At 42.7% G+C, this 25,435-nt stretch overlaps 1 protein-coding gene across 1 annotated transcript; it reads right to left on the bottom strand.

The window, feature by feature from the left end:
* Positions 1-17,989: 17,989 nt before the first annotated feature.
* On the bottom strand, positions 17,990-25,123 carry LOC135509540 (mucin-17-like). The gene is made up of 3 exons (XM_064930279.1): positions 20,621-25,123; positions 20,400-20,475; positions 17,990-20,279 (listed from the first exon to the last, which is right to left on the bottom strand). Exons 1-3 carry the CDS (start codon positions 25,076-25,078, stop codon positions 20,173-20,175), a joined length of 4,641 nt encoding a protein of 1,546 aa, XP_064786351.1. The 5' UTR covers positions 25,079-25,123; the 3' UTR covers positions 17,990-20,172.
* Between the last annotated feature and the right edge of the window lie 312 nt (positions 25,124-25,435).

The raw sequence follows: 25,435 nt of genomic DNA, 5'->3' as shown, positions 1-25,435 counted from the left end.
GGAGCAGCCGGAGCTGCCAGTCTGCAAGGAGCTGCCAGTCTGCAAGGAGCTGCCAGAGCTGCCAGTCTGCAAGAAGCCGCCAGAGCTGCCAATCTGCATGGTGCAGCCAGAGCCGCCAGTCAGCATGGAACAGCCAGAGCCTCCAGTCAGCATGGAGCAGCCAGAGCCGCCAGTCAGCATGGAGCAGCCAGAGCCGCCAGTCAGCATGAAGTAGCCAGAGCTGTCAGTCAGCGTGGAGTTGTCAGTCAGCCAGACTCTTCCAGATGTGCCAGTCAGCCACACTCTTCCAGATCCGCCAGTCAGCCAGACTCTTCCAGATCCGCAGCAGACTCTTCCAGATCCGCCAGCCAGACTCTTGCAGATCCGCCAGTCAGCCAGACTCTTCCAGATCCGCCAGTCAGCCAGGATCTGACAGAGCCTTCCTCCTCTCCGCCACTGCCGGAGTGTCCCACCTGTCCGGCGCTGCTGCCGGAGTCTCCCGCCTGTACGGCGCTGCTGCCATTGATCCTTTTTTCATTTTTCATTGGTTTTGTCTTGTCTTCCCACACACCTGTTTTCAATCCCATTCATTACCTGTTGTGTATTTAACCCTCTGTTTCCCCTCATGTCTTTGTCAGAGATTGTTTTATTGTCAGTGTAGTGTGATGTTGTATAGGTGCGCGTCAGGTCCTCGTACCCATGTTTGTTTGTTTACGTACATTTAGTGTTATGGAGCATACTCCGTGAACTTTATTAAAAAACTCAATTTTACACTATTTGACTCTCATGCGCATGACTTCCCTGCCACCTATTACACCTATGCATGACAGCACCATTATTAGGCTGTTTCGGTTTTCGTTACGTTCATTGTTTTTGTAGTGTTTATATTTTGATTCGTGTTTCTTGAGTTTATTAAACATGGATCGTAATCTACACGCAGCATTTTGTTCCGACTCTCCTTCACACATAGAAAACCGTAACACATACTAAAAGCATGTCTCTTCTTTAAAAGCACAGCCATGAGTGTATTTTTCCTGCGCGAGGATGAAGTGGACTGACAAATGCCTTCAAACCCCATTTGGAATTTGAGAGTGCCCCTGCAGGTCACTACATACACTCGCCAGCAGCAGTAAACCAAAGAGTGGAAAAGCAATGTATATTCAGTATTCACTCCCTTCATACATAGAGGAAGCACAGTGATGCTGAAGGGATGGGATCCGACCTTGACCCAGCGGCATATCTGTAAAGTATGAGCAGGGTAAGGAGGTTTTCCTTACCAAATGAACTGACCAGGGAAAACTCCTGACCTTGGACAAGGTCTTATTTTAGAGCAAAGAGGTGTTAGGCACTGTGTTGTCTGATACAGAGAACATTAGTAAACTATAGCAACATATTTTTTTAACACTCAATTTTGCCTTGGTGTTGGTCTTGGAGGTGGCAAGGACACACTCAAGAACACAAACATCAAACCACACACCCAAGCCAACTCACGTTTGACTTCTGTCATGGCCGCTTGAGGAGCAATCCAATAAAAACTAGGCAAAATCAGCTATGGACATATGCCATCTATGACAAAAAAAAGAGGCCCCTTAAAATGGACAAAATCAAATAAATGTATTTATATAGCCCTTCATACATCAGCTGATATCTCAAAGTGCTGTACAGACCCAGCCTAAAACCCCAAACAGCAAGCAATGCAGGTGTAGAAGCACGGTGGCTAGGAAAAACTCCCTAGAAAGGCCAAAACCTAGGAAGAAACCTAGAGAGGAACCAGGCTATGAGGGGTGGCCAGTCCTCTTCTGGCTGTGCTGGGTGGAGATTATAACAGAACATGGCCAAGATGTTCAAATGTTCATAAATGACCAGCATGGTCAAATAATAATGATCACAGTAGTTGTCGAGGCTGCAGCAAGTCAGCACCTCAGGAGTAAATGTCAGTTGGCTTTTCATAGCCGATCATTAAGAGTATCGCTACCACTCCTGCTGTCTCTAGAGAGTTGAAAACAGCAGGTCTGGGACAGGTAGCACGTCCACAAACTAAAACAAATATGCTATATGTCATTGTGTATGGTGGCTGGGGATCTATTGCGAGATAGTGGTCTTTGTGCACAATGCACAACTTTCCATCAAAGTCCAGCGATCCAATTCAAATGAAAATGCGTGTGGAGTTGTGCTACGTCCCTCATAACGCTTCTTAGGCGTAGTCTATGACCTACCCTCTAAGTAACCTGTAGTTAACCTGAGGTCACCCTCCCCGGTTCTGTCCCTCTCCATGTCCCCTGCAGGGCCTGCTCCCAACTGTAATCACAGCCAACCACCCAGAGCTAATATCTGCCATCCTACCTGACTTCCAAAGGAATATGAAGGAATATGTAGAATGTGACCTGCAGGACATTTTGCCACATTCAACATAACAATTTCCACCCACAGACCAATTAGGCATTGGAATGATTGTGAGTAGTAAGACACACATTTCTGCTCTTTAGAATCAACAACTAGATACCGTAAATGGTCACACTAATCCGGTTTCCATCCAACCTTTTACTGCGAGAAAAGTACATGGCGGGTGAAAAAAATATCACAACAGGCCTGATGGAAACAGGAATTTTGTTGGTGACCTTTCCAAATGTCGACAAAACAAAATACGCTAGACAAGTTTGAATCTTTTTGTGTTGGTAAAATTGCCCCCCCCCCCCCCCAATGGACATGTATCATTGCTATTATTTTATATTTCTTACACAGTACCAGTCAAATGTTTTGACATACATACTCATTCCCTCATTCCTGGGGTTTTCTTTATTTGTACTATTTTCTACATTGTGGAATAATAGTGAAGACATCAAAACTATGAAAAAACAGATATGGAATCATGTAATAACCAAAAAAGTGTTAAACAAATCTAAATAGATTTGAGATTCTTCAAAGTAACCACCCTTTGCCTTGATGATAGCTTTGCACACTCTTGGCATTCTCTCAACCAGCTTCACCTGTAATGATTGCAGGGTGAACAAGGCTTTAGTGACAGAACTTTCACAGACTCTCCTTCACAACCAGACAACTAACCATTCCACTACTGGAGAATCCTAGCATCATCCAGTTAGTCAATGGGCCTGGAACCAACTGATGTAGTTGGAAACTGATCACCACACAGCCCTGAATACCCTGCCAGTCATACAGGAAAGATACTGCTCCAGAATGGCCAGTTAGCTGTGCAAACTGTCAGGCCCCAGAACAACAACCATCAATGGCTACTTTGTCTCCTCACCCTGTTAGGACACACGAATGTCCCAATCACCTTAAAGACATTGAATCAGAGCTGTACAAATCAAATCAAATTGTTTTAGTCACATGTAAACCTTACAGTGAAATGCTTACTTACGAGTCCGTAACCAACAATGTAGTTAAAAAATACAGATAAGAATAAGAGCTAAAAGTAACAAGTAATTAAAGAGCAGCAGTGAAATAACCGACCGTATACAGGGGGGGTACCGATCAGAGTCAATGTGCGGGGCACCGGTTATTTGAGGTAGTGTGAACATGTAAGTAGAGTTATTAAAGTGACTATGCATAGATGACAACAGACAGTAGCAGCGGTATAAAGAGGGTGTGTGGGGGGGGGGGGGCACTGAAAATAGTCTGGGAAGCCATTTGACTTGATGTTAAGGAGTCTAATGGCTTGGGGGTAGAAGTTGTTTAGAAGCCTCTTGGACCGAGACCGGTACCGCTTGCCGTGCAGAAGCAGAGAGAACAGTCTATGACTAGGGTGGTTGGAGTCTTAGACAATTTTTAGGGCCTTCCTCTGACAACGCCTGGTGTTGAGGTCCTGGATGGCAGGAAGTTTAGCCCCAGTGATGCACTGGGCTGTACGCACTACCTCTAAACCGGAAATTGCTTCTGCTAAATTTTTGAAGTACCATCCCTGAGATGACTAATACAAGAAATGATTGACAGTCATTTTCAGAGATCTATATAACCTGTCTAGTTTCCTGATCATATTGGAGCTCCCTGCTATGTGCTGCTCTGGATGTCTTAGTCTAACGTCTGTAACTAGATGCTTAAAAAACTGTAGAATGAGAGTAGTTTCTCAATATTTTTCTGTTGTTCAAGGCTCAAACTCCTATGGGTCCATTTGGCAAAACCACTCACACCATCACCGACCGAAGTTGCAGCCATTGTGTCTTTTCCAAATAGCCTATATTTTTTGTATTTAATTACTTGTTATTAGTTCCAATAGGCCTCCAGTGTTGTTGTTTACTTGAACAGTCACTGAGGCTGTATTTAACGTTAAACGATAGTTATTTCAGATGCAGCAGGTTTAGATATTTAGCTAACTTGCATTGATAGCTTAGCACCAAAGATACAAGCAGAAAGACTAGGATTCCTGTACATTTTTCCTGTAAATGTCGTTCTTCTAACAGGCTTAATGTTAAATCAGAATTTCTGAACCAAGACGCGCAACGTCACCAGACTTTCTTGAACGCTACGAAACAAACCAAGCAGACCAGGGCAGGGTTTGACAAGTGAAAAATTCTTGCATTGGTTGTTAATTTTGTCAATCTAAAGGCACAAACTGAATTAAAGCCAATAATAAGTAGTTGAACATGTTACTCCACAACCTTGTGAAAATGACATGTTTTCATTTTAGTCAAAAACAACTTTATCGAAGGAGTGCCTTTTGATTTGACAGCCTGCGATTTTAGAATCTTGGATCCAACGGCCGTGTCTTTGTGAGACAAAGAGGAGGTGAACGGATGATTTCTGCATGTGTGATTTCCAACGTGAATCATGGAGGAGGAGGTGTGATGGTGCTTTGCTTTATTTAGAATTCAAGGCACATTTAACCAACATGGCTACCACAGCATTCTGCAGCGATACGCCAGCCCATCTGGTTTGTGTTTAGTGGGAGTGTCATTTGTTTTTCAACAGGACAATGACCTAACCCACCTCCAGGCTGTGTAAGGGCTATTTGACCAAGATGAGTGATGAGTGATCCACCTGATGACCTGGCCTCAACCCAATTGAGATGGTTTGAGAGTAATTGGACCGCAGAGTGAAGGAAAAGGGAACTCTGTCGAGACTGTTGGAAAAGCATTCCAGGTGAAGCTGGCTGATAGAATGCCAAGAGTGTGCAAAGCTGTTATCAAGGCAAAGGGTGGCTACTTTGAAGATCTCAAATATAAAATATATTTGGATTTGTTTAACACTTTTTTGGTAACTACATGGTTCCATATGTGTTTCATAGTTTTGATGTCTTCACTATTCTACAATGTAGAAAATAGTAAAAAATGAAGAAAAACCCTTGAAGGAGTGGGTACATCCAAACTTCTAAACGGTACTGTATAGCTTACACCAAAGGGTAAAAGCTATATATTTTTAGCAAAATAGTGCATCTCAGCATCTGTGGTCTAAGATTTATGCTTAATGATGTGGACTGCAAATTACTTCATGATGGAAGTAGGCCTGGGCTCACAGAAATAAGAATGAATAGAATGGGCTTGGAACTCTAACCCTGGAAATTGACTGGTAACTTAATGGGTACACTCCCAATGCTTGCCTGGTATTGTGACGCAATAATTTCAATGTTTTTTTTTATTTCTATTCATTCTTATTTCTAAGCCAGTTTAATAATATTCAGTACCATTCAAGCTTTGGCAACCTCAGATGAAGTTTTCCCAGCTCATTTTGGAGAACGGAGAAGAACTAGGACTATAGCATGGATGGCGACGAGGCCCGAAAAGTAAGTCCATTTCTATCGCTAAAGGCATACCTTGAAATTAAGGACTGTAGACAGTTCTTGTATTGATTACACTGAAAAATTTATGGAAAAGGGTGCATGTCTGAGGTTATGTGTAAATCCACTGTCGCAACATCAAGTCTATAAAATGTATCGATTTGGCTTAGATCATTGTGTGTTAGGAATTGCCATCTAAACAGACCCGTATGCCCGAGGCCGCTCACGCACACCAGGCGTCAGGAAACATTTACTAAGGGGGCAGTCGAAATCGATGAAGGGGCACTTTTTTGGGAGTTGTTGCATTGGAATTATATTGAATTCTGCTTATATATCACAAACATAAAGTTCAAATGCTGAGACTCAGAGATCATTGAGTGCATTTGAAGTAAGGTAGGTTGGTGCAAAATCTGTAGTATTTCCGCTGCGTATCAGCATCATGGACAGTGCCCTACACACTAAAGCAAGTCCGTTTGGTAATGAATATAGGCTACAAGATAGATAGGGTAATTCACTTATTACAAACAGCCTATGTTTTACCAAAATAACACAAACTAAATGCTGAAAGTAGCCTAGTAACCTAGTTATTCATGCATGCAAACAAAAATTGGCTACTGAATAACAGTTTGGCTTAGAATAGACTACTGACACAACTGTGAAATGCAACGAATGAACGTGAACAGCGGTACCAAGTAGTATGACTAGTAAACAAAATGAAAGATTGATAAAGATATGACACAATCTACAGTGTATTAAGGCTAGTTACAGTAACAGTAAACGAATGCAGCAAACAAAAGGCAACAGTGAGATGCAGCCATGTGTAACTTGATGCCCGACCCCTCACCCCGACCTAGGCGCGAACCAGGGACGCTCTGCACACGTCAACAGTCACCCTCGAAGCATCGTTACCCATCGCTCCACAAAAGCCGCGGCCCTTGCAGAGCAAGGGGAACCACTACTTCAAGGTCTCAGAGAAAGTGACGTCACCAATTGAAACGCAACTAGCGCGCACCACCACAAACGAGCTAGCCATTTCACATCGGCAACACATGCACAGCTGTCTTTCAAAAACAACAGGCCCGCTTCAAACATGGAAAGTCGTGCTGCTCAGGGGTTCAGCAACACGTTGTGATATGGCACAAAACACTTCTGTGGATCAAATGAGACCCACATAATCAATTAAGCAATGCCAGCCTACCATAAATACGTTTCCAATATGTACTATTCCATTTAAAACCACGAAACCAATAGGCTACAAAGAGAACCATAATAGAATGTATCTACTGTATTTCTGTGATTAAACATACCAATTTGTACAGTGCTTTCAAAAAGTATTCAACCCCTTTGTTATGGCAAGCATTGGCTGACTGGAAAAAAATTCAGCCCTGGCAATTTAGCAACACATCATACCCTAGTTGTAATCACTATTACATATTATGCAATTGGCATTACATTTGTGTGTCTCTTTCTGTTTTCTTACTACCGCCACTGCACCTACCTGTCATGATCGTCGTATGAAGGAGACCAAGGCGCAGGGTGGTATGCATACATTCTCTTTATTAAAAGAATGAACACCGAACAAACTAAACATGAAGCTATACAATACAGTGCAGACAGGCAACTACACATAGGCAAGATCCCACACCAGAAAGTGGGAAAAATGGCTACCTAAATATGATCCCCAATCAGAGACAATGATAAACAGCGGTCTCTGATTGGGAACAATATCAGGCCAACAAAGATAAACAAAACCCTTAGACATACAAAAACTCTAGACATACAAAAAAACCTAGACATATAAAAAACTAGAGTACCCACCCTCGTCACACCCTGACCTAACCAGAATATAAAGAAAAACAGAGATATCTATGTTCAGGGCGTGACACTACCGCCACTGAGCCGTCTCTGCTAGGCCTAGCATCCTTTCTCACAACTCTGGTACCAGTAGACCAGGGGACCACAATGCCTGTACTGACCCAGCAACATCTTAGTTGTGAATGAATAAACAAATGTATTAGATAAAGAAAAAAAAACTTAATAAATGCCTAATAGGTTACCATTTGCTCATAATACCTTATATTTATTTGGCTAATTAGTGCCTTCCCAGAATACAGGACGTAAATGTTGCAGCAAAATGCTTACTCACAGGCTCTCCTCAACAGTGCAATACACACACACATACACACAGACATAAATACAACCATGTAATAGAAACATATTTTAAAAAGGAGGAAGGGAAGTAGGAATATATACACGACATACCATGAATATACTATGAGTACACCATGAGTATACTATGAATATTCTATGAATATACTATGAGTATACTATGAATACTACAGAATATGCTGGGATGGAAAGGTAAAGAAAGAACATACCTAGTCAGTTGCACAACTGAATGCATTCAACTGAAATGTGTCTCCTGCGTTTAACCCAACCCCTCTGAATCAGAGAGGTGCAGTGGGGTGTTCATAGTAAGGATGATTGGCTACTATTTGGAACTTTGTGAGGTGAGCTTTCTGGTGCCCAGAAACGCTGAGGCATCACCCAAGTGGGTGCTACCCAGAGTGGAAGAGAAATCCAGTGGCTATAAGACTCAGGCTGGTTCCCAGACTTGCCCTCTACAAGATCATCAGCAAACTCCATCACCATCCTTTACCATTCCCTGACCAGCTCTCTCCGCTCAAGCCATGAACGGATCCTCCATCTTCGGAGGATGCAGCTTTCAAAGACTTGGCCTCTATTGGTTGACCTGTCCTGATATATTGCTTGTTTGTTTTTTTGCTGTTGAAGCGCTTTGAGATTCTATGAAAAGCGCTACAGAAATGCCATACATTATTACTACTATTACAATTATTATGACTATAATTATTATGACTATTATTACTATTTACTACTATTATTACTACTACTGTTATTATTATTACTATTGAGGACTCTGCATGGTCAATCGGGTCTCGTCCCGTGTGTTAACCATAGGGTAATACAATTTATAAAAAAATCACCATGAGATTGATAATAAAAACATTTTATTTTTCAAATAACACTTTTGAATGAATAAATAACAGCTTTAAGAATAAATGTTAAACATATTTACATGTTCATATTCACAAGAGGACCCAAATGACATTTAGCTACAATTGATAAAGCACTGAATAGTTACATTTCATTTTTAAGTAACATTTCGTTTTTAAGTAAAACTTCTTCAGTGCTCTTCAATATCACTCCTCATCCTCAGTAATGCTGTTCACAGGCAAGTCATTGCAGAACTGCCTTCGATTTGCAGGCATCAGAGGACACACATCTTGGTGATTATGTCCATCTTCTTGGACTCTTCTATCCCTCTATCCTGCATACGTAGTATCGAGGGTGTCTCTAGAGTGACTTTCTTCATGATGAAGTCAAACTCTGTGAAGTCCTTTTCTTCATGGGAGACTTTGTAGAAGAGGCTCCTGGATCCACGACTCAACTGGATCTCAGCCATCTCTGCCAGCTTTGGTGCTGCTCCCTACTTCAGCTTGACGATGGAATGGCCAGCTTACCATGCCAGGATGATTTCCTTTTTCATTCCGACCACCTGCACCTTGCCTGCATTTGAAGTAGCGACCACATGGAGGAAGTCCCCGAAGTCGTACACCATACCTCCAGGTCGAGCTTTCATTTCCTGCTCCACGCCATGGTGGAAACTGTCTGCACTTATGAAGGTGCGTCCTTGCTCCAAGAACTTGAGGGTGATGTCCTCCATCAAAGGTGAGACAGCATTGACAACGCTCACCAGTGATGTTAGGAGACACCAGTTTTTGTTTTGAGAAGTGCAGTTATCCACCCAATACACTGCATGTTTGACATCTCTCTCACTCTCCAGTGCTGTTACATAAGAGGAAGTAATCTCCTCTGCCTTCCAACCAGCTGTTCCTTCCTGCCATACAGCTGAGATTGTTTACTTCTTCTTTTGAGACATCTTTCCAATGTTGGCGAATGTCTCGTGATAGGCAACGATTCTTCTTGTGAACAATGCTGTTTTCACACCTGGCATGTGAGGGAGCTTGGTGACTTTTTGCATATAAACGCTCCTCACAGACCAGTCCTCCGGCCAATCTTTCTGTGCATCAACCCTGCAGACTTCTGATGTTCCTCATATTTTCTACATTGCATACAGTCTGGGTTGGTGATTGTGAATTCAGGTGCTGCATGGCTGTTGTCTTGGCAGGCTAGGGTTTCCATGGCCTCATTCTCCCTGTGCTCCATCTTCAGATGATGACCCTGCACCAAACAGAGCTCGCACTCCTCCTCTCCAATCTTTACAAAGCTGATGTTCCTTCCCTTTACTGCCTTGCGATAGGTTTCATAACCGCAGCTAGCATCTTTGTTCTTCTCCTTGTAGTCATTATGAATGAACCAAATATTGACATCACTAAGGAGTTAGAGGCGATGTGGGACATGCTCTCGTCTGTAGTGGCTGATTTTGGGATGGAAGGACTCAATGTGTTGCAGGACTGGATTCATGTTCAATTTTCTCGCTGAAGCTTTCTTTCCCCTCTGATCCTTTGGTGGAATCAGTTTGGTGGTGACTGTGACAATCAACCTGTCATTTTTGGGGTGGTAGCCCAATGTTGTCAGAAAAAAACACTTTGCACACCTGTTGTGCAGAACCGCTCTGGTTTAGAAGATGGAAACAGAAACGACTTGCTGCGTCGACTGTCAGCACCAACTGTAAGATTTTTCTTAGATTGCTGTGCCACCGTGTGGAAGATCCATGTCCTCTTCTCCTTATAATTCATCTCCCAATACTTTTCTCATATTTCCTTTCACCTAACCTCTGAAATATTCTGAATACATTGCCTCTTGCATTTGGGACCACATGGCTTACCCATTGGTGGAATCTTGGATTTCTTGTTTGATAGGTGTTCTGGAGTTGTGTCCACGGGCTCAGCAAAGGTGATGGATACAATTTGGGATTTTAACTTTCCTTGCCAGTACAGTCACGCAATACTGGAATATAAAAGACAACCAGAAATCCTGAACATGTGAGTAGACATATCATTAATATATTATTGAGCTTGCAATGCTGTGTGCGCGCTCATCTGGAAAACGAGTGTGCGTGGCTTTTGACAATTCAGTATGGGGTGCCCGTCCAAATGACCGTCAAATGGCTAGAGATCGTGTGTGTGGTGTAACGTTACGGATTCAAATAACCCATTGAATGTCAGAATACAACTAAAAGGATAATATTAAATCCAGGTATAATAGATTGAAGCTAGTATAAACTGCTGATCGTCTCTTATGGGAACATGTAGCACAAATCTATTGTTTCATGCTAATGCTAGCTAGGTAGGTTTTGAAGTTTTGGTCGGGGCGCGTCAGTTTTGGCGAGGTGGCTGTCACTGGCTAGTAATCGTGTGTATGGTGTACTGATTCAAAGAAACCAGCAGATGAAATTTCAGAATATAATTCATTATATGGATAATAGATTGACGTTAGTAGCAATTGCAGATCTCTTATGAGAGCAGGTAGCATTGTTAGTCTATGCTCGTTAGCTAGCTTAGCCTGCTAGTTAGCTAGCTTAGCTTGCTAGCTAGCTAATTCAGTTCTAGTTCTTACCAGTGTCTGGATGTCGGCGTTTCAGAGCAACTTTAACCATCATTTCCCCCGGGAATGATGTGCCATGGTGTTGTATCCCTAGATTAGCAATGTATGGGTGTGTAGCTGTCAGTCAGTGTCATACAGGTTCGATAGCATCACTATCAGAATAAAATTATATGATACAAAGGTAAAACGCAGTATCTGCAGCCAAGGGCAGGTTGAAACCAAGCTAAAAGGCAGTAAGTTCAGTTCCTGCCATTTACCTTGGTTTCACAGTAACTTTTTGCAGTTACTGCTAATACGACCCCCATTTTCTCCAAAACATAATACAATAGTGGCGGGATACATGTCCACATGATTAAGCACGCATTAAATGTAACAGAAAATGACATTAACCTCTTACATCTATGGGGGCGCTATTTCATTTTTGGATGAAAAACGTTCCCGTTTTAAACAAGATATTTTGTCACAAAAAGATGCTCGACTATGCATATAATTGATAGCACACGAAAGAAAACACTCTGACGTGTCCAGAAATACCAAGATATTCTCTGTGCGTGCCCTAGAACGTGAGCTTCAGGCAAAACCAAGATGAGATGGCATCCAGGAAATGACAAGGATTTTTGAGGCTCTGTTTTCCATTGTCTCCTTATATGGCTGTGAATGCGAGAGGAATGAGCCTGCCCTTTCTGTCGTTTCCCCAAGGTGTCTGCAGCATTGTGACGTATTTGTAGGCAGATCATTGGAAGATTGACCATAAGAGACCACATTTACCAGGTGTCCGCCCGGTGTCCTGCGCCGAAATTGGTGCGCAAAAGTCACCTGCCAGTATTTTTACATGGGATACAGAGAGGAAAGCAAGCTTCCACGAACTGCATATCAATGAAGAGATATGTGAAAAAACACCTTGAGGATTGATTCCAAACAACGTTTGCCATGTTTCGGTCGATATTATGTAGTTAATCCGGAAAAAGTTTTACGTTGTAGGTGACTGAATTTTCGGTTCGTTTCAGTAGCCAGACGCAATGTAGAAAACGGAATGACTTCTCCTACACACAGACGCTTTCAGGAAAAACTGCGCATTTGGTATGTAACTGAGAGTCTCCTCATTGAAAACATCAGAAGCTCTTCAAATGTAAATTATTTTATTTATTTGGTTATCTGGTTTTTGTGAAAATGTTGCGTGCTAAATGCTACTCTAAATGCTATGCTAGCTTTGCATACTCTTACACAAATTAGTCAATTTCTATGGTTCAAAAGCATATTTTGAAAATCTGAGATGACAGTGTTGTTAAGAAAAGGCTAAGCTTGAGAGCAGACGCATTATTTTCATTTTATTTGCGATTTTCAGAAATCGTTAACGTTGCGTTATGCTAATGAGCCTGAGGCTTTAGTCACAAACCCGGATCCGGGATGGGGAGTTTCAAGAAGTTAACTCTTTTTCGACCAAATGAGCAGTTACTGCCTTTTTGCTTGGGAGGGCAGTATGGTTAATTTAACAAGCATGGGAAATAGTGTTTAACCCCTTTACAATGAAGATCTGTGAAGTTATTTGGATTTTTACGAATTATCTTTGAAAGATGGGGTCCTAAAAAAGGGACGTTTCTTCTTTTGCTGACTTTATATATACATGAGAGAGAGAAATGTTTTTTATCTAACATATTTTTATAGTATTTTATAGTTATACTGTACCTTTGCCTATTCAATCTGGTCAGTAAACATAGGCCTATGGCATTGCACCAAATTCTTGTCTCAAAAACATCTAATCTGTGCTTCATTACCAAAATATATAATAAATAATAAATACATTTTTATTTTCATAAATGCATGTCCACTTTTCACAACAACCCCAAGTTAATATTTTTGTTTGCTTATGTATTGCATATGAATGTGGTTTATTTAAGTGATAATGTCCGAGAAGCCGGTGTTCGGAGGATATATTGGCACGGGTATCCTCCAAACACCAGCTTTGGTGTGCGAGTGTGTATTTGTTTTCTTCCTAGGTTTGTTTTTTGGCATTCATGGTCATGGTTGTAAATTGTACCGCAGGAATAGAATGTAAATCACAGAGGATAGACGATGTGGTGGCAGCTGAAGAGAAGTAATTTGGTGTATGAGATTTCACTGCCGAAGAGTTACAAGATGTTTTGAATGATAATGTCCCATCCTCCCAGGCTGCCGACCTGGAGTAGAATCAAATAGGGCCAAAGTAGAGGCATTGTGGTGAGGTTTTAAAGGGATCAGGGTTAGTTGGTAAGTTTAGTCTTAGTTTTTATATTTAGTTTTTTTTTATTCACAAAGTGTAATGAATTCATACTATAAAATAGTAGACTGATACACAGCCAATACAGCAGCATGCGCCTATGACATTTATTTGTGGACCACCATAATACAGAAGAAGAAGAGACAATTGATACATGGATTGTGTGCCGTTCAGAGGGTGAATGGGCAAGAAAAAAGATTTAAGATTTAATTGCCTTTGAACAAGGTATGGTAGTAGGTGCCAATAGTTTCCTGTGTGTATCAAGAATGGTCCACCACCCAAAGCACATCCAGCCAACTTAACACAACTGTAAGAAGAATTGGAATCAACATGGGCCAGTATCCCTATGGGATGCTTTTCACACCTTGTAGAGTCCATGCCTCGACAAGGGTGTTCTGAGGGCAAAAGGGGTGCAATGGAATATTAGGAAGGTGTTCTTAATGTTTTGTATACTCAGAGTACAGCCAAACAACAAGGAACTGGCAGTACATCTGTGTCAGAGTCTCTCTACCGCTCTCTCTGAATTTGATATAAAACCATCTGTGTTCGTCATAGAACGATGGGACTAGTTTCTGTGGATGCGGACAGATTTCCAGCGTTGTGCTTTGTTTCAAGCAAGCAGTGACGGGCCCTCTGATGAGCAAATTCAATTTTAGGTGGGACTATTTAAGTGATAATGCCGGAGAAGCGGGTGTTTGGAGGATATATTGGCACGGGTGTTTATAGGCCTGAGACAAAGTGCCAATACAGGTACAGGGAGAGAAGGTTTGATAACTGAAAGACATTAAACAGAACAGGAACAGCGTCTGGACAGGAACACACAACACCAAGTAAAGCGTACACAGGGAACACCACGAGGAACAGATAGATATACAGGGGCAATCAACCACGTGAAGGAGTCCATGTGAGTCCTGCGCGTAGTGATGGTGACAGGTGCATGTACAGACAGGTAGCCTGGCGCGGAGGGGGAGTGGGAGGAGGCGTGGCAATATCCTCCAAACACCAGCTTCGAGTATACATCAATAACAATGAGCTAATCAGGTATGATTGCACCCGGCATAAAAAATGTGCTCTCTTGTTAGGACACTATTGTTCAGAGGAGCTAGCCAACAACACAGCTAACACAATAACTTCAAACTGGTGCTGGAAAGACTGCAAACTAGCTGTCCTTCCTTTCGTTTTACCTTTTTTCAATTGACATTTCTTTGTATATTTCCATAAAAATTATGCCAGCTGATTCATGATTTCGACTGGCTGAGAATGCTGCCTGGCATCTCTCTTTCTCGTCCCGACTCCCTACACGTTCCTAATGAACCCTTTCATGCGTGAGTTCCAAATATCTCTTTCATGCGTGAGTTTTTTTATGCACGTGATGTTCGAACGTTCTCTCCATTCCAGAATGTGATTGTTAGGTAACAGTACATTTATTCCACGCTGCCCTCAAACCAAAGCATGCAGCCTGTTTTTATTTGTCCATTTTAAATTATTTTCTAGTAAGTTTTTATTTTCTAATAACAGTTTGAAATGTGTGTTCCACCTCATTCATTCACATAAAAGTAGTAATTTTTACTTTTGCGGACTAATTCATTTTTTAGACATTTCTGACCCTGACAAAATTCCCCAAACACTTCTCAATTGTTTGTGCAGTTCAAGACTGCAGACATTTGCTCATCTGCCATCCTGCACACACGTATTCATATTTTCCACCTGTCGCCTGCATCGCAATCAAAGTTCTTTTCATTACCAATAATAACTTTGTAAATGTGTGCGTTTCCATCAAAGTGCCTTATTACGTTTTATAATAGTTTCTGCATGTCGTGTTATGTCGTTTCTACTGTAGCATAATGTTTTTGTGTATATTCCTTATAACCGCGGACACGCGATGTAACGTTACTCATTTCATAACATTTATGGTGTTATACTCAATGATTAGGTAGCTAGCTACATTCTTCTATTAGCTCTGGAAAACTATGCTAATTGCGTCAGGGAAGTATTAGCATGTGTTGTATTTTGAAGTTACCCTGGCCTTATGACTCCCAAGTGGCACAGTGTCTCAGTGCTAGAGGAGTCACTACAGACACCCATCTTCAAATCCAGACTGCGTTTCTATCAAAGTAAGTGCCTTATTACGTTATAATAGTTTCTCTTTGTGTTGTGTTATACCGTTTCTACTGTAGCTCACTATGTGTATGGAGCTAAATATATTTGTGTATATTCCTTATAACCGCGGACACGCTAGGTAACGTTACTCATGTTACTCACCTTTTATGGTGTTATATTCAATCGTGCTTATGTAGCGGGTTTCTTATGTACCACAGGAGAACCAAGAAATGAAGAGCGATACCACGGCTGTCTTTTAGGCTTTTATGTTGATCTGCAATAGTATTGTGAAAAGACAGGACAGGAACACATCAGTCTCCAATGCACCATCTGACAAGTTGTTCTTTCTCTCTCAGTGTTTTCTCAGACTCACACAATCACACTCATACATAAAGCAATAATGTATACTATAAAATAATAACCAGTCCTTAATACAGAGCATGTATAATCTTAATTCCTAGACAATAGAACCATACCTGCAATAGTATTGTGAAAAGACAGGACAGGAACACATCAGTCTCCAATGCACCATCTGACAAGTTGTTCTACACAGGAGCATAAAGAAATGTAAAACACATATCCTGTCTCACATCCTCAATAAATTGCTAGGTGCTTTCAGTGTTGACAGTAGCAAAATAAAACAACTCATGTACAAAACCACTGCAACATAAACAAGTTACAACGTGAAATCGCCTCTATTCCATTCGGACCGTGGAGGACAAAACTACATCTCCCATAATGCAACGCTAGCACCAGTCCGCAGCTCAGCAAGCCGTATGCATCACAGAAAGGCATGCTAGCTTGCAACAGCAGCACTTTTAGCACTCTGTAAACTGTATTAATAACAACAATACAACTCTGAAAGTTACGTTTCAATAGTCTCACACTCCCTTACAACAATATCTACAGCATTAACCTTGGGATGTTTTATTTATTTCAAGTTATGTACTTCTACAAAAGAGTAATCTACAACACATACCTTTCTCTCTGTGTTTTCTCCGACTGAGGAGAACGGGAGTTACGGGTAGTACCAGGGTGTTAGTAGGTGACACAAGCACCCAGATGAAATAAAATACATTTAATGAAACAAAACCCGAAGATGTTAACATCATTCAGCTACTGTAGCTGCCTACCTAACATCAACAGGCAGCACCAGTAGCGCAACAATTTAAAAAAGACACCAAAACTAAAGTTTTTGGCGATCATAGCGATCTGCCTCCCCCCTCTGTCTGAACTTGGAATATTCCTGTTCGCGGGCTTTGGCCACTGACCCTCAACCTGGTTGTTCTGTTCTGCGTAGTGTACTATTCTAATAATTTGACGTTTGATGGAATAACCAATTTAACTCTACTACACTTTTGTAGCTAGTTACATTCTTCTATTAGCTCTGCAAAACTGTGCTAAATGCGTCAGAAGTATTGGCATGTTGTATTTTGACGCTACCCTGAAAAAATATCTTATACCACTTGGTCATTTTCTGCCCCCATTTTGAGGTTATAGTCAAGCACGCAGTCTGGTTTGATGTTGCCCTGTCTGGTTTGTTTCTCTCTCCCGTCAGGTGGTCCACCTTCCCTGTGGCCGACATGGTTGCTGTATGGACAGTGGAGAGGACATGGACGTCTTGTTTGTCATGGCACTTTACTGCCAGCTGTTAACATTTTTTTTTGTATAATGGGTCATTTGGGATGGCAGTAGCGTTGTTGATGGAATGAATTAGAAAGCAGTCTTGGGAAAAGAGGGTGGCAAAGAAGGGAGTTGCAAACATAGGATCTCTGCTCCAGTATTCCCTTAGGGAGTTCTTCTTTACTGTCATCAGGAATGTATACATTTCACTCATTGTGGCTGCCCCCCCACTCCTGGCTCTCTCTTTTCCTGTAGCTCCAAGGCATAGCGATTGGTCTCTAATATGTCTCCCACCAGCTCCTCTGTCAGAAACAACTTGAAGCACTCAGATGGAAATGGCAAGGGGCGTTGCACTCCAGACTGGGACTCATCAACACAAACAGCAGGGCCAGGAGGGGTGAAATGGCTGGCAGCCTTCCCTGTACTTCATCCACTATCGGTCTGCCTCCATCACCACCAGCATCTTCAAAGGGAACTGGGACTTTGTCAGTGGACAAGGGGTCCTCTGTCACTGTCAGAATCTGATTCCTGACTTTCAGACTCATTGTCAGAGTTTTTCTTTATTCCTTTTGAAAGACATTGCTAATGCTACAGCTTAGCTCATTAGCTACGTACATAACTACACTGAATGGCTCAGAGTGGGAGTGAGAGGTTATGTGATTGACTGCCTGCACGCGCCATTTGTATCAATAAATCACAATCAGAAAATGTTTTGTGTGGTGTTATTGATTTATTTACTATTTTATTCACGTTTTTCAATTACCGCTGACAAATCATGCATTCCGATTTTTGCACAGATTGTAATGGGCACATAGTATGTTGAGTCTGAGTCTGAACCTGCATCCCAAATGGCACTCTATACAGTGCACTACTTTTGACTAGACCCCTATGGGCCCTGTTCAAAAAGTAACATATTGTATAGTGAATAAGGTGCCATTTGAAATGCAGTCTGGATCTCCTCAACACAATTATAGGGATGAGTTTCCCCCGTTCCACTGTGCCTGAGGTTACGGTAAAGACACTCACATGGAGTGGGCTTATGACTGCTCCTCTTCGCCTCAGCCTCTGAGAGAGGGGCTTCCCTGCTCGTATGAATGGGCCATGATAAAGTCCTCTTTTTCAATATGTCTAAGTCCTCTTTCTTTGTCTCCCCAAGTTAGGCAAACATAGAGTAGTCACATAAACATGTGGTGCATAAATATGATATGTCAAATCATACTAAACTCGCTTGCCAGGCTTCACGGTTCCGGATACAGAATACATGCAAGAATATGGCAGCTGGCCGTAAGACTCACATTCTCATATAACTTCAAATATATACAACCTGAAGAATATGCATTGAGTGCACAAAACATCAAGAACACCTTCCTAATATTTAGTTGCACCCTTTCCCCCCCTCAGATCAGCCTCAATTTGTCGGGGCATGGACTCTACAAAGTGTCAAAAGCATTCCACTGGGATGCTGGTCCATGTTGACTCCAATGCTTCCCACAGTTGTGTCAAGTTGGCTGGGTGTCCTTTGGTTGGTGGACCATTCTTGATACACACGGGACACTGTTGCGTGTCAAAACCCAGCATCTACACTGTGACATCAATAAAGGATCATAGCTTTCACCTGGATTCACCTGGTCCATCTGTCATGGGAAGAGCACTCATGTTTTGTACACTCAGTGTATATTACACTGCTTTAATACTGCTAATTCATTTGGCAGACAGCAATGTTGTATTTCATACAAGAAACTATGAATTCAATATACTGTATATGATTCATCAAGCCCTTCTCTGCCAAGGCAGAGTTAGAGGAAGATGTAAGTATGCATTTCACCTGTTCGACTCAGCGCATGTGATAAACACATTGATTCGATTTTCTGATAGAAGATATTTGTCGCCATCTTGAGGCCTTTTCTACCTCTTTCAAGGCCGTGCCAATGAAATAAATACGTGAATGTCATGCAACTTCAGACCGTCTAACACCAATATAGCTTTTGTTGAGCAAGCAAATATCGCCATCAAGTTGACATACATGAATTCACTTTTATTCATTTACATTATTTCTACTATAATATAAAGCTCCATAATGAATATCTTAATACTGCACTATGGATACCATTATATACCCTTATTATAGAAGTCATAAAATGACTAAGCCTAGTTCATACCCTTCGTGTGAACAAGAACGCTTCACAAAATGCTGATCCTGCGTTCTTGTGTAGAGTTTGTTTTGTGTAGCTGCTTGTAGTTATTTCTTGTGTACGTATGTAGGGTATAAACTACGCTTTAGTCCCATGTCATCAAATGAATACATAAATTAAAAATTCAGAAAGATACAATATTAATCAAAATCTGCAATACAAATGCTTTATTAAAACAACCATTAAAAAGTATGTAAGTGATTGAAAAATAAAATACATAGTTCCTCAAAGCCCAAAAGGTTTAGCACCACTTTCCTAATCGTAAGAGTAGAAGCTGCTGTCGGCCTTAAATATCTACATCAAATTTAGAGGCTGCAATGGACGTGGCTCAATGATTACAATAGTGAGAGGGTATCAGATGTACAGCACATCTAGTCAATTGGTTGGGCTTCTTAGCTTATCTTCCTAATCACAGGAGAAGCTGTAGATGTCTGAATGACATTTAGAAGCTCACATTCCTAGTTACAGGAGTGGGAGCTAAAAAGGGATCAAAAGACCCAGATGGAATTTTGGTGTTGAGTAGCCTATAGTGGATATTCCTTAAGGAGTATAAACTAATGGTAAGCTAGTCCACTGACAGCCTGGTTCAAATATAGCAGCATAGCAACAAAAATAAAAAATGTTGTATTGAGGCCAGTTGTGGTGTCCTCCTCAGATGTAGCCTGGCAAAAGCAACTGACATGGGCTGCACGTCATCCAGGCTACCCATCAGAGGACCCAGAGGACTTGCAGGTGACCAAGCGTTTCCAGGCCTTCTGGACTCCCCAGAAGAAGTCCCGGATGCCTTTCCTCATCTTGGAAAATTTAACTGGCAAGAAGATGAAAATATGTAAGAATTTCACATGGACAATTGTCTGATAAAACAATAATTTATTACTTCTTTATTTATAATATTCCCATAAGAACATTTCCCTCCAGGAATACTCACTCATAGGTGGAGAATCCACAGCAATGTACATCTCTGGCTGGTTTGTAGTGTCTTTAAAGACGATGCTCATGTTGGACTGTGATCAGAATTCAAGAATGCACAATTAAACTTCAATTTCACTTCCTTTACATATTCCTATAAATTATACAGCTATACTTACTGGTGCCGATATCTAAAAGCACAACCAATGACCATTCAAGAGTAATCTGAGCTTGTCTTACCTTTCTGCCGGTGGCATAATGCACCCCCTCAGATTCCGCATCCTCCAAATCATTACTGCATGAGTCTTCAAGGTCTGAGGTCTCACGGTCATATGGGTTGGAAACTGAGGGTTTCAAGATGGCCAGTAGCTTGTGGGAAACAATGACAGAGACAATGGAAAGCATCTCCTGATCCTCAAATAATTCGTCAATTTTCAAGGAGCGTTTCAAACGCTTGACCTTCCCAAGGTCAGTGTAGATGGCATCTGCCAGCTTCGATGTCATCTTAGAATTGAAACTTTTTTGCTGGCTTTCCATTTCCTCAATCAGATATTTGGCCACCTCATCGTCGAACAATCGGATCAGCTCAGTCACCAGATCACTGATCTGGATGCGCTGACGCTTGTTGGTCCTTTTTGGCATACGGCATATCTTCTTGACAAGCTTCATCAGGACTTCTTCTAATATAAGCTCCCTAATGAAGCTGGTGGAACCGGATGTCACTTGTTCCACAGTGGACCACTCCGGCTGTTCAATCTCAGTCTTGATGCTGCTCTGCTCAGCTTTCTTATTCAAAGATTGACGGGTTGTCATTTCATTAAACAAGGCTGTCAATTCTTTCAAGTTGAGTGTAGATTCCAGATTTTTGGTGTCTTGAAGTTTGGATGGTGCATCCATAATTCCGTTCGTGACAAGACAGACAATGTCCTTGTGCAGCTTGGGTGCCTTGTGGCACAGTATCTTCTGTAGGGCTTCCTCTGTGCCATAGCGTTGCATCAACTTTCTATGCACAGACAGCACCAACTGAAAGATGTCTGTTGCCTTCAGGCAGACATTTGCTTCCCTCCACCTGTTAGTCACCCTCACCCACAGAGCACTGGACAGCTTGTTGGTCACATCCTCAACTAGGGTCCAGCTGGCCAGTTTATCCTGGGTCCGAGGAACAATCAGAGACCGCAGCCGGACAATGATATCCATCACCGCCTCTACATGAACAATAATATACACCGGTTGGGATGCCTTCACCTCAGCTGAGCCACATCGGCTCTTAACCATGACCTTGTCCTGGTCTGTCCTTAGGCAGATGTCTGAGGAGAGCGGCCTGACAGAGACTTTGGGTACGATTGAACCCAGACGGTTGACTTCCCTGGTGACTGCACTCGCAATGGCTGTTGTCATCTCCCCGCTGCCACGGCTCAAAGCTCGCCTCAGAGCATCAGGAGAGCCCATGTGCTCCTCCAGCTCTCTGCAGAGGGCACTTACAATCCTTGCACTTGAGGGGCGGGAGTACGGCGTCTTGAGATCCTTGGTCATTTCCAATGCTGAGGTAACGTCTGGGGAATCGGACATGTCCCGAAGGACAGAAACCACCATGTCCATTGCCACATCAGAGAGAGTGGTGGTTGGGGATGACACAGGTGATGCAAAGTCCTCTGAGTTAAGCTCATACCCATGAAGCAGCTTGGTGATCAGGTCTACAACCACCTCTGGTGTGGAATGTAGACTGGGAGAGTCCTTGTCGGAGGTCTCAATCATACAGGATTCAATTTCACTCAAAGCCCCTCTGACCATGATGTTTGTCTCAGAGTCATTGGGTACATGGTTCTCTTTGAGGTGTTTGATACCTGCCTCACACAGCTCTTTCACATGGATGTTCTCGGAAGACATCGCTGCTTCTTGAATAGTAGGTGGTTGATTGGCTATGGTTGTAGCCATGATTGTCCTTACCATCAAAGGACAAAGCTTTGCAACCAGTTCATACTGTAGCTTAAAGTTCTCAGAGCGGCTGTAGTTCATGGGTACCTCAGGGATGTTAAGGCCCTGAAATAGCATCTTCCGTACCAGTTTGCCCACTACACCCTCCAGTAGGCAATTAGTAGGGCTCGGGGTCTCATTCCCTCTGCCACTGGTGCTGGAAGGTAACTCTTGCTTCTTGTGAAGGCCATGATTGGCCTCACTTTGTGCAATACAACCCTCAACAGGCAACTCCTCCACTGCAATCGTGTGCATAACCACATTGACGTCGTTGGTGTGGGGTCCAATCAAAAGCTTCTTATAGGTTGGGTCTGTGACATATTGTAAAACACCCCCACCTGTCTTTAAGTTCTGAGCTTTATCTCCAAATGTCCTATCCAGGAGACACAATACTGACTCAGATAGTGGGTCAGTGAACTCCTGGAGCTCTAGGCTGCTCTCAACTTTGAAGGGGCTGAGGCTACAGCTTATCTGGGAGCTGTAATAAGAAGCCTGCAGCTCTCTCTTGGACTCCAATCTGTCATGCAGCTTTGGATATAAGGCATCTGCAATGGAGTCTGTGAGCCGCTCATCCAAATTTACAGAGAAAATATTATTCAGGCTTTTGTTGGAAGCCTCCTCTTTGGTTTTCCTCAGGATGTCCCGCACAGCTTCCCTTGGGGCAGAACCAGAAGTGCAAACATGTCCATTGGATGGTGTCTGGGTGTCAGTAAGGGATTCCTTGATCAGGAAACTCTGGAGTTCGGTGGCCACTTCCTTAGACATCTCCCTTCTGATCTTCAGAACAGCAGGTGTCAGTGTAACTTTCTCAGAGGTCAAAGGTGTCAAAACTCTGGTCAAAGTTGAGGGGCATCTGAGATGATCACCCAGACCCTCTAAGTCATCAGAGCAGGACACCTTGGCAACTTTAAATAAAACCAAACTAATAAGGTTCTGAGCCACAGCAGATGATTTTGCTGATGCTGCCTGGAGTGTCTCTGAACTAACCTGATTGGAGGCAGCCATCTTTGTTGTTGCCCTGGTAATGATGTTACTCACAGGCTTGATGGAGTAGCTCATAAACTGGGATCTCAGGCTTTCAAAGACTCCCTTCACTCTTTCTGCCTTCAGGTCTTTGTCAGTGGTAAATACACTCGACTGAACAGCATAGAGAGATACAGGGAGAGGAAAGCCCAAGGGTGAAGCCACATCTGTGATATGGCTGGAGGACTCTGAGGGTGTCCCCTCAAGGCGCCTCTGCAGCAACTTTATCATCTCCAGGACTCTGGCATTGTCCTGTGGTGAGGTGGAACACTCTCCTGAGAGGTTCTCACTGTCTAGTGTGTTCTGGATTCCAAGCAGTGTTGTGCTGAGTATCCTCCTGTCATGGGGAAGCACTCCCCTCAGTGCAGAAGAGGACCGGCTCTGTGGTGCTGGTGTGTTGCATGGTGTTGATGCACCAGAGACGTCACTTCCACTGTCATCATCTTTTTTGGTCCTCATTATAATAAGGATTTCATCAATGATCTCATCACTGTAGACTTCTAAGTCCTCTGTGGTAACATGGGCCGTTGGGGTGGCGATACTCAGAGTACGACCCCCAAGAAGTTTGAAGGACGTCTCCGACCCACTGCCAAGAGGGCCAACAGACACACATTGTAGTGTTTCGCTTGATGACGAAGAACAACTGGAGGAGAGATCAAGCAGCTCCTCCTCCAAAGTCAGAGAGGAGGAAAGAATTCCCTCCATTTTCAGGACAGAGATTACATCCGCAAGTGTTGAATCTACAAGGTCCTCACCTAGTGGGCTACTCCTTAAGTGGCTGACAAACACCCTTGTAGGAGAATGGGAGACTGTGGTGGGAGATGGAGAGCCCTCCTCACCATTCACACTTGACCGCGCCTCCACAATTGCTAAAGACTGGGAGATGACGGAACATACAAGTCCACCAGCCCGCTCAATAATGGAGGGGAGGGAAACATCCAAAGGGGCTGGTGGTGTCACACTCCCTCCTTGGCCATTTCTATCTTGGCTGAGGCAGATCGACGAGACCTCAGTAGCAAATTTATTCTCCCGCACAGGGCTGCTGCTAGAGTCAGGTCCAAGAACATTTGAAATGGAGCTTACAGTCAGGGAGCAAGGAATTACACTCCTACTGTCTGAAAGCTTGATGGAGCACGAGGAGGGGAGGCTGCTGGAGGAGAGGTTGGTGTTGGTCTCGTCACTGGAGATTAAGGAGGAGAAAGGGGCCACGGTCAGTTTGACAGGGATGACATGCCCACGACCTACCACAGCAGATAAGGTTCCAGAGTAGTCAGTGGCAGTAGGTGGTTTAGCAGATTGTGGTTCAGCAGGTGGTGGTTTAGCAGATGGTGGATTGGCAGAACGTGGCCAATCAGCCAGGAGGTTCTTAGTGGAGATCTGACTGGAGAAAGAGTGTGCTCGTTCCTCACTGGACAGAGAACTGCTGCTACAATAGGTCTGGACAGCAGTGACTGGTTCATCAATGGAGATTGGGGAGGACCTACTGTCAGGACTCTGAGTGAGACAGATCGCATTGACTTTGGAGAGTAGGGAGGTACAGCTGACAGAGCCCTGGGTTGAATCTTCGTTGGTGTCTTTGCTGATGGGGAGCATATTCTCTGCAGCACTTTCTGAAGCTCTCACCCTTATAAGGTCAACCAAGGCAGGGATCAGGATGCTATTTACCTCCTCCAATACTGAGCTCGTTATGTGCCCAATCATGAGCAGCAAGTCCCTAACAGTAATCTGTATTTATGAACATCAACAGAATTGATTAAGATTCACAGTATGTTGGAAATCAAAACACATGTTAATACATATCAAATTATTTTAAAAAGTAAATATAACAAGTATACCTTAATCATCTTCCTCATCTAGACTTTTTACATTTACCAAATTGGCAAACACATATCACATCATATTATCCAATTACAGTGGCAAGACAAAGTATATGAACCCTATTGGAATTATCTGAATGTCTGCATAAATTGGCATAAAATTAGATTTAATCTTCATCTAAGTCACAACAACAGATTAACACATTCTGCTAAAACTAATAACACACAAATGATTGTATTT

The sequence above is a fragment of the Oncorhynchus masou genome, chromosome 22 (genome assembly GCF_036934945.1).
Source record: "Oncorhynchus masou masou isolate Uvic2021 chromosome 22, UVic_Omas_1.1, whole genome shotgun sequence".
NCBI lineage: Eukaryota > Metazoa > Chordata > Actinopteri > Salmoniformes > Salmonidae > Oncorhynchus > Oncorhynchus masou.
The sequence above is the reverse complement of the archived record's forward strand: the minus strand, read 5'-3'. Positions and strand labels throughout refer to the sequence as shown.

What these genes read in the sequence shown, in the direction of transcription:
- LOC135509540 (XM_064930279.1), bottom strand. Translation starts at nt 25,078, where the DNA reads ATGATTGGGCACATAACGAGCTCAGTATTGGAGGAGGTAAATAGCATC. An exon ending in ATTATGCCACCGGCAGAAAG is followed by an intron (nt 20,476 to 20,620) that starts GTAAGACAAGCT and finishes TTCTGATCACAG; the next exon opens with TCCAACATGAGCATCGTCTT. An exon ending in TGTGGATTCTCCACCTATGA is followed by an intron (nt 20,280 to 20,399) that starts GTGAGTATTCCT and finishes TCTTCTTGCCAG; the next exon opens with TTAAATTTTCCAAGATGAGG.